This window comes from Entelurus aequoreus, linkage group LG05, assembly GCF_033978785.1.
Source record: "Entelurus aequoreus isolate RoL-2023_Sb linkage group LG05, RoL_Eaeq_v1.1, whole genome shotgun sequence".
Taxonomy (NCBI): domain Eukaryota; kingdom Metazoa; phylum Chordata; class Actinopteri; order Syngnathiformes; family Syngnathidae; genus Entelurus; species Entelurus aequoreus.
The window spans coordinates 85,388,801-85,404,445 of record NC_084735.1 but is presented as its reverse complement, the minus strand read 5'-3'; the positions used below and the strand labels follow the sequence as shown (position 1 = coordinate 85,404,445).

The following is a 15,645-nucleotide window of genomic DNA, read 5'->3' as shown; positions in this document are numbered from 1 at the left end:
TTGAGCCCTTCGCCCTAAATTTTTGTATCGTAAAGAAAGGTGCCGGTGGTATCCATCATGAGAGGACGCATGTTAAAGCCTCAAGAACCCTTATTTGGAAACAAACAGGAAATCGGCCATCTTGGGTTCCGTCTGCCATTTTTAAGCCAAAAACAGAGATCGGACTTTTAACAAACTCCTCCTAGCGACTTTAACCAAATGAGTTGCGGTTAAAACGACAGAAACTAGACAGATGGGCAATGATAAATTGCGACGGGATTGTGCTTATGTCATAGGATGTGGGCGTGGCTAGGCGGCACTCTATGATCTGATGGCTCGCCACAAAACTTTCAACATTTATAACTCGGCTCTACAAATTCAGATCTTAATTATCATTTTGTTCAAGTTAAAGGCCTACTGAAAGCCACTACTACCGACCACGCAGTCTGATAGTTTATATATCAATGATGAAATCTTAACATTGCAACACATGCCAATAGGGCCGGGTTAACTTATAAAGTGACGTTTAAAACTTCCCGGGAAATATCCGGCTGAAACGTCGCGGTATGATGACGTATGCGCGTGACGAAGTCAGAGTAACGGAAGTTATGGTACCCGTAGAATCCTATACAAAAAGCTCTGTTTTCATTTCATAATTCCACAGTATTCTGGACATCTTTTGCAATTTGTTTAATGAACAATGAAGGCTGCAAAGAAGACAGTTGTAGGTGGGATCGGTGTATTAGCAGCGGACTACAGCAACACAACCAGGAGGACTTTGTTGGAGCGCTAGCCGCTGACCTCACCTTGACTTCCTACGTCTCCGGGCCGCCAAACGCATCGGGTGAAGTCCTTCGTCCTTCTGCCGATCGCTGGAACGCAGGTGAGCACGGGTGTTGATGAGTAGATGAGGGCTGGCTGGCGTAGGTGGAGAGCTAATGTTTTTAGCATAGCTCTGTGAGGTCCCGTTGCTAAGTTGCTAAGTTAGCTTCAATGGCGTCGTTAGCAACAGCATTGTTAACCTTCGCCAGGCTGGAAAGCATTAACCGTGTATTTACATGTCCACGGTTTAATAGTATTGTTGATTTTCTATCTATCCTTCCAGTCAGGGGTTTATTTATTTGTTTCTATATGCAGTTAAAGCACGATGCTATCACGTTAGCTCGTAGCTAAAATTATTCTCTGCATTGGAGGGGAGTAGTGTGCAGCAGCGGTGGCCGCGCCCGGGAATAATTTTTGGTGATTTAACCCCCAATTCCAACCCTTGATGCTGAGTGCCAAGCAGAGAGGTAATGGGTCCCATTTTTATAGTCTTTGGTATGACTCGGCCGGGGTTTGAACTCACAACCTACCGAGCTCAGGGCGGATACTCTAACCACTAGGCCACTGGGTAGGTGGAATCGATGATGATGACACCCTCAAGTGTCGTATGGGTCAGTACCTGAATGTAGCAATGGGTAGTGGGCGGAGCCTGCAGGCAAATACTGCTCAAACTGTCATTACTTCGCTTTGGATGATCAGAAACTGATACTAACCTGATCCCCTCTCAATGCAAATTTTTATCATCATCCTTATTATAATAATGCATGTTGGCATGCTACCAATAGCGTGCTAACTTTTTTTTAGCCATTTTCGCAGAAGTACACCTTTTGACTCATTAAACCGGGTACCTCACACATGCTAACTGTTAGCATTTCAGTTTCACTCGTGCGTGTCCGTGGTGGCATTCACACGCAATTCCTACTGGTATCGCACTGATTTTAGATTATTATTCTACACAAGTCACAGTTAAATGACTTTGTTATGCATGATAATTATTTTTATTAGGGCTGTGAATCTTTGGGCACCACGCGATTTGATTTAATTCTGGGGAGTAACGATTCGATTCAGAATCGATTCTCGATTAAAAATCAATACTTTTTTTAATAACATTGGGTGCCTCTTCTATGATGAACTAAATTTCTCCATAAAGTAGATAAACAGCTCTGATCAATTTCTATATTACCAAAAGAAAACTGTTTTTTTTTTATTGAAATGCTTCCCAAACATTTAATACAGTCAAATACAAATAGGGCAACAAGAGAAGTATCCAACACTTCTCTTTTCTAAAGTAAATCTGTACAGCAGATATGATCATCTACATCAGAGGTGTCAAAGTCAAGGCCTGCGGGCCAAATACGGCCCGCAAATGAATTATCTATGGCCCATGGGATGATATTTGATTAGTATTGGAACCGGCCCGCAGGCCACAGCCGCCTGCTGCTGTTTTGCAAGCACCAATACTCCATCAGTGTTGGCACTAGGAATTTTCAAAATGGGGTCCCAGGGACCCCATCAAGTCATAAAAATGGGGTCCCACTTTTTTGTAACTGTTTTGAAAACAAATGATACATGTATGCATTATCCTGTTATATCACATTCTATACTGTGTTTTGGTAAAAGGTTGTCATAAACGTTACTTAATTCATTTTTAAAAATTATACAAAAGAAAACACATTTTTATGCATATGTAAATGTATTCAGTTATAAACACACTGCAAAAAGTCAGTGTTCAAAAACAAGAAAAAAAAATACAAAAATGAGGGGTATTTTATTTGATCTAAGCAAAATGATCTGCCAATAGAACAAGAAAATTCGGCTTGTCAAGACTTTCCAAAACAAGTAAAATTAACTAACCTCAATGAACCCAAAAATACCTTAAAATAGGTATATTCTCACTAATAACAAGTGCACTTTTCTTGGTAAAAAAAAAAATACAGACCTTTTTGCTCAATATGTTGAAAAATATTCTTAAATTAATTAAATGCTAGTGCCATTATCTTGACATAATGATATGCGCTCGGCATCATGATTTGTTTTTTTCATGCTTCAAGTAAGAAATTATTACTTTAAAAAAGTAGTTTTATACTTGTGAGTGTTGATGACACAGCTTTGCAACAGTTGGTATTCTAGTTTCAAGCATGTTTGACTCAATATAGGTCAGAACATCTCAGCAACAAGCTGTAATATCTTACTGAGATCATTTAGGACCAAAGCCCTTAAAACAAGTAAAACACTCTAACATAAAATCTGCTTAGTGAGAAGAATGATCTTATCAGACAGAAAATAAGCAAATATCACCCTTATTTGAGATATTTAATCTTACTTAGATTTCAGTTTTTGCAGTGCATTCATTCACTTTCTTCTTTCCTTCATGGATCTAAACTTTACCGCTGCCGGTATTTTTTTTCTACATTTTTATTGTAATATTTTCAGATTTTGTTTGTTCTATTTTTGGCCAAAGTAAGACAACGAAAACAATCTGAAGTTGTCTTTATTTTTTAGTTTTGATGTTGATGCCATGATTTTAATAGTCCGGCCCGTGTGTGCACAGATCTTCCTCTATGTGGCCCCGGAGCTAAAATGAGTTTGACACCCCTGATCTACATCAACAATATGATTTGTCTGAGTGGTTGGACACGACAGATTAGAAAAAATATATATATATTTTAATAGATTTTTTTATTCTTTTCAGTCGAACAAGAATGGTCGTAAGACTCTTGAAGGCATCATAATAATCCCCTCAATTTCTCCCCAAAAATGGATTAACTCGCTGGAATATAAAGACAATATAACATACATCCAGAAACCTGGATGCATATGCAAAAGTGCAATATATTTATCTGTACAGTAATCTATTTATTTATATCTGCACCTTTATGATTTTTTATCCTGCACTACCATGAGCTAATGCAACAAAATTTCATTGTTTTCTGTACTGTAAAGTTCAACATTGAATGACAATAAAAAGGAAGTCTAAGTCTAAATGGTAACAAATAAGTATCGCGATTAATCTGGACAATCGATTTTTTTTTTACACTCCTAATTATTGTACACAAAAACCAGTTAATTGACTTAAAGGCCTTCTGAAACCCACTACTACCGACCACGTAGTCTGATATTTTATATATCAATGATGAAATCTTAACATTGCAACACATGCCAATACGGCCGGGTTAACTTATAAAGTGACATTTTAAATTTCCTGCGAAACTTCCGGTTGAAAACGTCTATGTATGATGACGTATGCGCGTGACGTCAATCGTTGAAACGGAAGTATTCGGACACCATTGTATCCACTACAAAAAGCTCTGTTTTCATCGCAAAATTCCACAGTATTCTGGACATCTGTGTTGGTGAATCTTTTGCAATTTGTTTAATGAACAATGAAGTCTGCAAAGAAGAAAGCTGTAGGTGGGATCGGTGTATTAGCGGCTGGCTGCAGCAACACAACCAGGAGGACTTTGACTTGGATAGCAGACGCGCTATCCGACGCTAGCCGCCGACCGCATCGATGATCGGGTGAAGTCCTTCGTCGCTCTGTCGATCGCTGGAACGCAGGTGAGCACGGGTGTTGATGAGCAGAGGAGGGCTGGCTAGCGTAGGTGGATAGCTAATGTTTTTAGAATAGCTCTGTGAGGTCCCGTAGCTAAGTTAGCTTCAACGGCGTCGTTAGCAACAGCATTGTTAAGCTTCGCCAGGCTGGAAATTATTAACCGTGTAGTTACATGTCCATGGTTTAATAGTATTGTTGATTTTCTGTCTATCCTTCCAGTCAGGGGTTTATTTCTTTTGTTTCTATCTGCAGTTAAGCCCGATGCTATCACGTTAGCTCCGTAGCTAAAGTGCTTCGCCGATGTATTGTCGTGGAGATAAAAGTCACAGTGAATGTCCATTTCGCGTTCTCGACTCTCATTTTCAAGAGGATATAGTATCCGAGGTGGTTTAAAATACAAATCTGTGATCCACAATAGAAAAAGGAGAAAGTGTGGAATCCAATGAGCCAGCTTGTACCTAAGTTACGGTCAGAGCGAAAAAAGATACGTCCTGCACTGCACTCTAGTCCTTCACTCTCACATTCCTCATCCACAAATCTTTCATCCTCGCTCAAATTAATGGGGTAATCGTCGCTTTCTCGGTCCGAATCGCTCTCGCTGCTGGTGTAAACAATGGGGAAATGTGAGGAGCCTTTTAACCTGTGACGTCACGCTACTTTCAACCTGCGACGTCACGCTACTTCCGGTACAGGCAAGGCTTTTTTTATCAGCGACCAAAAGTTGCGAACTTTATCGTCGATGTTCTCTACTAAATCCTTTCAGCAAAAATATGGCAATATCGCGAAATGATCAAGTATGACACATAGAATGGATCTGCTATCCCCGTTTAAATAAAAAAAATTCATTTCAGTAGGCCTTTAATGACACAACATTATTATTGTAGAGAAAAATCACAGTTGACTTAATAACACATGAAACTATCGGGGCAAATTATATTTTCTTATTTAAGAAGTAATCATTTTTGTTTAAAACATTGAGTGACAACCGCCAACAACTACGGAAATAAGAGTGAATATGTATGTAATGATGTGTTATTGAATCAGAACTAATGTTAGCGCCAAAAAGTAAACATCAAACCACAAGCCAGTTGCTTTGAAAGTAGCGGCGGAGTTGGAGCGATACACGAATCTTCCATCCAGCGGCTGAGTGGGTCTGAAGATGTCCATCATAGGCTGTCCTGTCCAGAAGCGACACTGCTGGACGATGGCGTCCAACTGAGCGGCATGGAACGTTCACTCGGTCACTCACGAAGGTTGGACTGTCTCAAGCTGTGTGTGTGTGTGTGTGTGTGTGTGTGTGTGTGTGTGTGTGTGTGTGTGTGTGTGTGAGTCATTTTGTGTGTGTTACCTGTCGACTGCTGACTGCCAACTTCTTGTGGAAGACGGTCCAGGCGACAGCTTGCTCGCACCCGGGCGTGGTCATGGAGCCCACGTAGCGGTAGTACGCGTGTAGGTCCTTGGAGGATGGGATGATGTCACTAAGCTGAAAGTTTGCTATCACCGCCGTGGTCCCTTGGCGAGGAGCACAGGTGAAGGTGAAGGTAAGCCTGCCGTCTGCCGCACCGCCGCCCCCCCTGTGTCGCCATCATGCTTACCGTTGTGCTGCACTTGGCCCAAAGCTGCTATGACGGTGTCCAGGTGAGGATGATCCTCGCTCGTTTCCTGTCGGCAAAACGCCATCAGCGCTTGCTAACAGGCCGAGGGTGTAAGCGGTATACCTCAAACAGGAAGGCCAGCAGGGCGATTCCCGCCATGTCGTGCTCCGCCTCCGCCAGGGACCCGTACGGCTCCTTGATGTGCACGATGTGAAGCTGATGCACACAAAAGTCATCCGTAGTAGGAAAGTGTGTATAACCAATCCAATACTTCCACCAGTACACTTCAGCAAGTACACTTTGTGCACTTTAACATTGTAGTGCAGTCCCAAATCTGTTACTCACAACAGGTACCGGTACTTCTCTTCGTCTTCTCTACTTTGTGACGGTGGATTGTAAAAAACGATTCACATCTGAATCGCGATTCTTATTCATGCCCATTCGAAATCAATTCATCATTTTCAGAAATCGATTTAAAAAAAAATTTAAACTAAAAAATTTCCAAAAAAAATACGTTTTTAGGCCATCTCTGTGCAACCAGAGCTTTTCCAACTTAAAACAAAAAAAAAGTTTCATTATAATTGTTATACCAAATAATACTTTGCAAGACTCGGTTTGAACCGAGAATCGTGTTGAATCGCAAATCGAGTCTGAATCAAATCGTCCCCCCAGGAATTGGATTCAATTGTTAGGTGTCCAAATATTCACACCCCCAATAGTAGGGGTGCACAACACATATATGTATATATACATATATGTATGTATATATTGTGTGTATGTATGTATGTGAATATATGTATATATATACCTGTATATGCATATGTGTATGTATATATATATATATATATATATATATATATATATATATATATATATATATATATATATATATATATATATATATATATATATACCTGTATATGCATATGTGTATATATATATATATATATATATATATATATATATATATATATATATATATATATATATATATATATATATATATATATACAGAATATATGTATATGCATACATACATACATATGCGTATATGTATGTATGTATATGGTCTGTCAAATTATTATTTTTAAAAATCAGATTAATCACATTTTGGAATTTGGATTAATCGTGATTAATCACAAGTGATTACTTGCTTGCATAATTAAAAACTACCTATTGTCACCCAGGAATGTTTATAAACAGTTTACTTGGATGCATGTCATTTATTTGCACAAAACTTGGTAACAGTTTTATCTGAAGTTTTTTCAGGGCGTATTTAGGGGTGAAAATTGCCAGCGAGCATACCAGTCGGAGGAGTCTCCTCGCTCATTTGCGCAGTCAAAATGAATTGCACGATTAATCTAAGTGTGTTTATGATTAATGCAATATTTTTTTTGTGATTAATCACATAAGTTAACTCGTTAATTTTGACAGCCCTAATAAATATATATAAATAAGAATCTATTTAAAAAATATACCTTTTTGGGCCATCTCCATGCAACCAGAAGGAGCTTTTCTAACCTGTGACCTGTTTTGAAATAGTTTCATTACATTTATTTTACAAAATAATACATTGCGAGAATCGGTTTGAATCGCGAATCAATTTTCAATTGAATCGTCACCCCAGGAATCGGATCGAATTGTTAGGTTCACACCCCTCGTGGATTGCAACTGCTCCAGTTAGCCCCGCCCCTTCCACTGGTTAGCCAAGATTGCGTCTTTTTTGGCACGCTCACTGTTTTGTCCGACAGTGCACTGCATTTTGCCGTACTCGCCAGTCGAGTCATGTGCGTTTACCTCCATAGGGAACCTCTCGCCATCGATGGTGTGTTCCGATCCGGGTGTCCCGCTGCCCCCCCAGTGGAAGTGAAACTGTGCGGCTCTGTAGTGACCCGGCAGAGCTCCTCCAGTCAGCCTGACGGACTGAGGCAGGTGAAAGTGAGCTGTGGGGAAGAGAAGAAGAATGAAGAGGCGCGATGGGCAAGTCAAGGTGGCGTACGGCATCCTGGCAGGTCACCAGAGTGTCCTTTGTTTTCCACCGTGATGTTGATCCGGTCTGCGTGGCCGAGGAACTCCAGGGGGGGCAGGGCCGTGTTCACGTGCACATGGCCGCTCACGATGTTGATGGGGGACTGGCGTAGTCCTCCGCAGCGAGGAAACTGTGTTGACCAGTGACCCGGGTCTGCACGACAGCACGCGTCAAAAAGTGACCACATTAGGTACACCGTCGAATCAACAAAGTCCAATACCTAACATTGTGAGTTTATAAGGTATTGGAACTCACTGGACTGTCTACCTAATGAAGTGGCTGCTGTCACTCCCCTGGTGTAGAAGTGTCACTACATCGTAAAGCAGGGGTCACCAACCTTTTTGAAAGCAAGAGCTACTTCTTGGGTAGTGATTAATGCGAAGGGCTACCAGTTTGATACACACTTAAATAAATTGCCAGAAATAGCCAATTTGCTCAAATTACCTTTAACTCTATGTTATTATTAATAATTAATGATATGTACACTTAATTGAACGGTTTAAAAGAGGAGAAAACACGGAAAAATGACAATTAAATTTTGAAACATAGTTTATCTTCAATTTCGACTCTTTAAAATACAAAATTCAGCCGAAAAAAAGAAGAGAAAAACTTAAAAAAAAGAATTTATGGAACATCATTAGTAATTATTCCTGATTAAGATTAATTTTAGAATTTTGATGACATATTTTAAATATGTCATCAAATCTACACTTTGTTAGAATATATAACAAATTGGACCAAGCTATATTTCTAACAAAGACAAATCATTATTTCTTCTAGATTTTCCAGGACAAACATTTTAAAAGAAATTCAAAAGACTTTGAAATACGATTTTAATTTGATTCTACAGATTTTCTAGATTTGCCAGAATAATTTTTTTGAATTTTAATCATAATAAGTTTGAAGAAATATTTCACAAATATTCTTCGTCGAAAAAACCGAAGCTAAAATGAAGAATTAAATTAAAATGTATTTATTATTCTTTACAATAAAAAAAATAAATTTACATGAACATTGATTTAAATTGTCAGGAAAGAAGAGGAAGGAATTTAAAAGGTAAAAAGGTATATGTGTTTAAAAATCCTAAAATCATTTTTAAGGTTGTATTTTTTCTCTAAAATTGTCTTTCTGAAAGTTATAAGAAGCAAAGTAAAAAACATAATGAATTAATTTAAACAAGTGAAGACCAAGTCTTTAAAATATTTTCTTGGATTTTCAAATTCTATTTGAGTTTTGTCTCTCTTAGAATTAAAAATGTCGGGCAAAGCGAGACCAGCTTGCTAGTGAATAAATAAAATTTAAAAAAATAGAGGCAGCTCACTGGTAAGTGCTGCTATTTGAGCTATTTTTAGAACAGGCCAGCGGGCTACTCATCTGGTCCTTACGGGCGACCTGGTGCCCGCGGGCACCGCGTTGGTGACCCCTGTCGTAAAGCAACTTACAGTAGAACTGTGTCTCAAATGGAACCCTTTTGTCAGTGCACTTCAGCAATTATACTGTGTACACTGTGCAATATTTACCCATTTGTTCTGTTCTCCTTTTTGATGATGAATTGCAACCACGCCAGTTGATCAACCCCCCCCCCCCAAACCCCTCTACTACGTAGCCAAGATGGCGACTTGAGGATGATAAGTGTCCATCACAGCGCACTCAACATTTTAGTGCGACATCTGGGTAAGTGCACTGCATTTTGTTGAACTTCTCTGTGTGAACATACTGCTTTAAAGGGGAACTGGATTTTTTGTGGAATTTTGTTTATTATTCACAACCCAATCACAAGTACACATATGTTTTTCTTTTTTTTTTAATGCACTAACTTGTATAAAACTTCTTCCGTCCACCACTTTCGCCGCCATGGGTTGCTCAGTCGCCATTATTTAGAGTTTATCCCCTGCCCTTTACGTTACGGAGCCAAGATGGCGACCCAACATTTGGACTCATTTGAGTGCGACTTTGGGGTACACTGCAAAAAGTCAGTGTTCAAAAACAAGAAAAAATAATACTAAAATTAGGTGTATTTTACTTGAACTTAGGAAAATTATCTGCCAATAGAACAAGAAATTTTGGCTTTTCAAGACTTTCCAAAACAAGTAAAATTAGCTAACCTCAATGAATCCCAAAATTCCTTTAAAATAAGTATATTCTCACTAACAAGTGCACTTTTCTTGATAGAAAAAAAGAGACCTTTTTTCTCAATATGTTGAAAAATATTCTTAATTTTTGTAAATGCTAGTATATGTATGTATATATGTATATACACTACCGTTCAAAAGTTTGGGGTCACCCAAACAATTTTGTGGAATAGCCTTCATTTCTAAGAACAAGAATAGACTGTCGAGTTTCAGATGAAAGTTCTCTTTTTCTGGCCATTTTGAGCGTTTAACTGACCCCACAAATGTGATGCTCCAGAAACTCAATCTGCTCAAAGGAAGGTCCGTTTTGTAGCTTCTGTAACGAGCTAAAGTGTTTTCAGATGTGTGAACATGATTGCACAAGGGTTTTCTAATCATCAATTAGCCTTCTGAGCCAATGAGCAAACACATTGTACCATTAGAACACTGGAGTGATAGTTGCTGGAAATGGGCCTCTATACACCTATGTAGATATTGCACCAAAAACCAGACATTTGCAGCTAGAATAGTCATTTACCACATTAGCAATGTATAGAGTGTATTTCTTTCAAGTTAAGACTAGTTTAAAGTTATCTTAATTGAAAAGTACAGTGCTTTTCCTTCAAAAATAAGGAAATTTCAATGTGACCCCAAACTTTTGAACGGTAGTGTGTATATATATATGTATGTATATATATATATGTATATATATATGTGTGTGTATATATATATATATGTATATATATATGTGTGTATATATATATATGTATATATATATGTGTGTATATATGTATATATATATGTGTGTATATATGTATATATATATGTGTGTATATATGTATATATATGTATGTATGTATGTATGTATGTATGTATGTGTGTATATATATATATATATATATATGATTTTTTTGTTCATGCTTGAAATAAGAAATGATGACTTTAAAAAAGTAGTTTTATACTTGTGAGTGTTGATGACACAGCTTTGCAACAGTTGATATTCTAGTTTCAAGCATGTTTTACTCAATATAGCTCATCAAATCTCAGCAACAAGCTGTAATATCTTACTGAGATCATTTAGGACCAAAACCCTTAAAACAAGTAAAACACTCTAACATAAAATCTGCTTAGTGAGAAGAATGATCTTATCAGACAGAAAATAAGCAAATATCACCCTTATTTGACATATTTAATCTTACTTAAATTTCACTTTTTGCAGTGTACTGACAGTGCTCTGCATTTTGTCACGCGCCAAGTGTGAGAATGCAAATACAACCCAAGTCTTCTCGTGAAGGTCTTACCTCTGCAGGTGTCATCACAGGAGTACTGGTTCTGGTAACACCACTGAGCTGCACACACACACACACACACACACACACACACACACACACACACACACACACACACACACACGATCATCAGTTGTTCTTTGTTCTCTACTGAATGACTGATGATCGGCACCTTCTGGCTGACCTCTGACCCCCGCCCCCACACACACAACATGACATTGTGTGTCGGTGAGAACTTGTCTCGTCCCACAATGCACTTGTCATGAGATGCTGCGTTCTCACGAGACACGGACACACAGGTGCGGGCTACACCTGTGTCGCTCAGATGACAACACGCCACTCTTGTCTTTGGTCATGTGACACCTAAACAACCTTTGACCCCCCTCATAAACGCCCTCCTGAAGGGTAAATATTAGAGATGTCCGATAATGGCTTTTTTGCCGATATCCGATATTGTCCAACTCTTAATTACCGATTCCGATATCAACCGATACTGATATATACAGTCGTGGAATTAACACATTATCATGCCTAATTTTGTTGTGATGCCCCGCTGGATGCATTAAAGCAGGGGTCACCAACCTTTTTGAAAGCAAGAGCTACTTCTTGGGTAGTGATTAATGCGAAGGGCTACCAGTTTGATACACACTTAAATAAATTGCCAGAAATAGCCAATTTGCTCAATTTACCTTTAACTCTGTTATTATTAATAATTAATGATATTCACACTTAATTGAACGGTTTAAAAGAGGAGAAAACACGAAAAAAATGACAATTAAATTTTGAAACATAGTTTATCTTCAATTTCGACTCTTTAAAATTCAAAATTCAACCGAAGAAAAGAAGAGAAAAACTAGCTAATTTGAATCGTTTTGAAAAAATTAAAAAAAGAATTTATGGAACATCATTAGTAATTTTTCCTGATTAAGATTAATTTTAGAATTTTGATGACATGTTTTAAATAGGTTAAAATCCAATCTACACTTTGTTAGAATATATAACAAATTGGACCAAGCTATATTTCTAACAAAGACAAATCATTATTTCTTCTAGATTTTCCAGAACAAAATTTTTCAAAGAAATTCAAAAGACTTTGAAATAAGATTTAAATTTGATTCTACAGATTTTCTAGATTTGCCAGAATAATTTTTTTAGAATTTTAATCATAAGTTTGAAGAAATATTTCACAAATATTGTTCGTTGAAATAACAGAAGCTAAAATGAAGAATTAAATTAAAATGTATCTATTATTCTTCACAATAAAAAAAATACATTTACTTGAACATTGATTTAAATTGTCAGGAAAGAAGAGGAAGGAATTTAAAAGGTAAAAAGGTATATGTGTTTAAAAATCCTAAAATCATTTTTAAGGTTGTATTTTTTCTCTAAAATTGTCTTTCTGAAAGTTATAAGAAGCAAAGTAAAAAAATTAATGAATTTATTTAAACAAGTGAAGACCAATATTTTTAAAATATTTTCTTGGATTTTCAAATTCTATTTGAGTTTTGTCTCTCTTAGAATTAAAAATGTCGGGCAAAGCGAGACCAGCTTGCTAGTAAATAAATACAATTTAAAAAATAGAGGCAGCTCACTGGTAAGTGCTGCTATTTGAGCTATTTTTAGAACAGGCCAGCGGGCTACTCATCTGGTCCTTACGGGCTACCTGGTGCCCGCAGGCACCGCGTTGGTGACCCCTGCATTAAACAATGTAACTTAACCATGAATTGATTAACGTGGACCCCGACTTAAACAAGTTGAAAAACTTATTCGGGTGTTACCATTTAGTGGTCAATTGTACGGAATACGTACTGTACTGTGCAATCTACTAAAACAAGTTTCAATCAATCAATCAAAAACAAGGTTTTCCAAAATAAGAGAACAACTTCAACTCCAGTTATGGAAAAAAATGCCAACATGGCACTGCCATATTTATTATTGAAGTCACAAAGTGCATCATTTTTTTTAACATGCCTCAAAACAGCATCTTGGAATTTGGGACATGCTCTCCCTGAGATAATCCTGATACCCACTACAACTATGGGAAATACTACACTTTGACTTTCACGAAGTGCATTATTTTTATTTATTTTTTTAAACATGCCTCAAAACAACAGCTACAAAAACAATGAAGGCACACAGCTTCACTCCAGAGTGTACTTGCCAACGTTGAGACCTCCGAATTCGGGAGATGGGGGTGGTGGGGTTTGGTGGTAGCGGGGGGTGTATATTGTAGCGTCCCGGAAGAGTTAGTGCTGCAAGGGGTTCTGGGTATTTGTTCTGTTGTGTTTATGTTGTGTTACGGTGCGGATGTTCTCCCAAAATGTGTTTGTCATTCTTGTTTGGTGTGAGTTCACAGTGTGGCGCATATTTGGAACAGTGTTAAAGTTGTTTGTACGGCCACCCTCAGTGTGACCTGTATGGCTGTTGACCAAGTATGCCTTGCATTCACTTGTGTATGTGAAAAGCCGTACATTATGTGATTAGGCCGGCACGCAAAAGCAGTGCCTATAAGGTTTATTGGCGCTCTGAACTTCTCCCTACGTCCGTGTACACAGCGGCATTTTAAAAAGTCATAAGTTTTACTTTTTGAAACAGATACCGATAATTTTGAAACCGATCATTTCCGATATTACATTTTAAAGCATTTATCGGCCGATAATATCGGACATCCCTAGTAAATATAAATAATGTTTCTATTTTGACTACTTTAATTTCCATCATATTGACAAAAGTATTGGGAAAAATCATCAGTACATAGACTAGAGCAGTGGTCCCCAACCACCGGGCCACGGCCCGGTACCGGTCCGCGGACCGATTGGTACCGGGCCGCACAAGAAATTTAAAAAAAAAAAAAAAAAAAATTTATTTTTTTTTATGAAATCAACAAAAAAAACACAATATATACATTATATATCAATATAGATCAAAACAGTCTGCAGGGATACCGTCCGTGAGCACACATGATTGTATTTATTTATGTACAAAAAAAAACAAAAAAAAAAAACATTTTTTTAAATACACCCCCCCCACCCACCCACCGGTCCGTGGGACAAATTTTCAAGCGTTGACCGGTCCGCAGCTACAAAAAGGTTGGGGACCACTGGACTTTTCTCACCAAGTACCACCTCAGAAGACACTTGGCTCTCCAAGTACAAACATAATGACCAACATTAAAATTCAGTAGCGTAGTAGGCCTGAGTATTCATTAAACACAAGGCAGAGGTTTTATTTAACAAGTGTATTTAATATTTTTGCCACTGTATAATTACACCCAGTTTGAACAGTAACACTGTGTTTGAGTATTTAATTAAGTGGTTCTTTTGCGTACCACTAATTGTCTTGATTGTCCATCCCAACAATACATGTATTGCACATAAATAACATTAAACCAATTGTATGAGTTGGTTGTGAAAGAACTTGTACAGCAACACAGTAAAGATGCTAAATAGGTCAATAAATGCTAAACTAGCTGGACATACCAGCTTAGCTGAGGAAGGAAATTAGTGTAATATCGAATAATATATATTTGACGAATAATTTACTTTATACATAAAGGGCCATTACAAAATTAGCTGTGGGACAAATATGGCCCCCGGGCCGCGCTTTGGAGGCTATGAGCTTTGCTAAGATGTTGCAGTGTCCTACCTACCTGCGCACGGAGCGAGGACGTGAAGCCCAACCATCAGGCAGAGGAGAAGATCCATGATGGACTCCAGCATGAGAAGACAACACTGATGCTTGTTCTGCTGACTTTGAGAGGCGCTGCAGGAGGGAGGGAGCTGCTGGTCTACCTGCACATCAGGTGGGTGTGTTTGTGCACCACTACAAAGACACTGACCCCTGCTGGCCAAAAGTCTCCTTTTTACAGGTGTAACTCAATATTGAACACCAATGGCGATTATTATTGTAAACTACACAGTATGTATTACTGTATGTAAACTAGCATATTTATTATCGTAAACTAGCATATTTTTTTATTGTAAACTACACAGTAGGTATTACTGTATTTAAACTGGCATATTTAATACTGTAAACTACACAGTATGTACTACTGTATGTAAACTAGCATATTTAATATTGTAAACTTCACAGTATGTATTACTGTATTTAAACTGGCATATTTAATACTGTAAACTACACAGTATGTATTACTGTATGTAAACTAGCATATTTAATACTGTAAAATTCACAGTATGTATTACTGTATGTAAACTAACACAGTATGTATTACTGTATGTAAACTATCATAATTATTGTAAACTAACAC

General features: G+C 37.8%; 1 protein-coding gene across 1 annotated transcript; it reads right to left on the bottom strand.

Annotated features, from left to right (window-relative positions):
* Window positions 1-5,185: 5,185 nt before the first annotated feature.
* LOC133649891 (carbonic anhydrase 7-like) lies at window positions 5,186-8,169 on the bottom strand. The gene is made up of 6 exons (XM_062046579.1): window positions 7,967-8,169; window positions 7,747-7,892; window positions 6,073-6,165; window positions 5,950-6,016; window positions 5,703-5,866; window positions 5,186-5,569 (listed from the first exon to the last, which is right to left on the bottom strand). Exons 1-6 carry the CDS (start codon window positions 8,163-8,165, stop codon window positions 5,387-5,389), a joined length of 852 nt encoding a protein of 283 aa, XP_061902563.1. The 5' UTR covers window positions 8,166-8,169; the 3' UTR covers window positions 5,186-5,386.
* Between the last annotated feature and the right edge of the window lie 7,476 nt (window positions 8,170-15,645).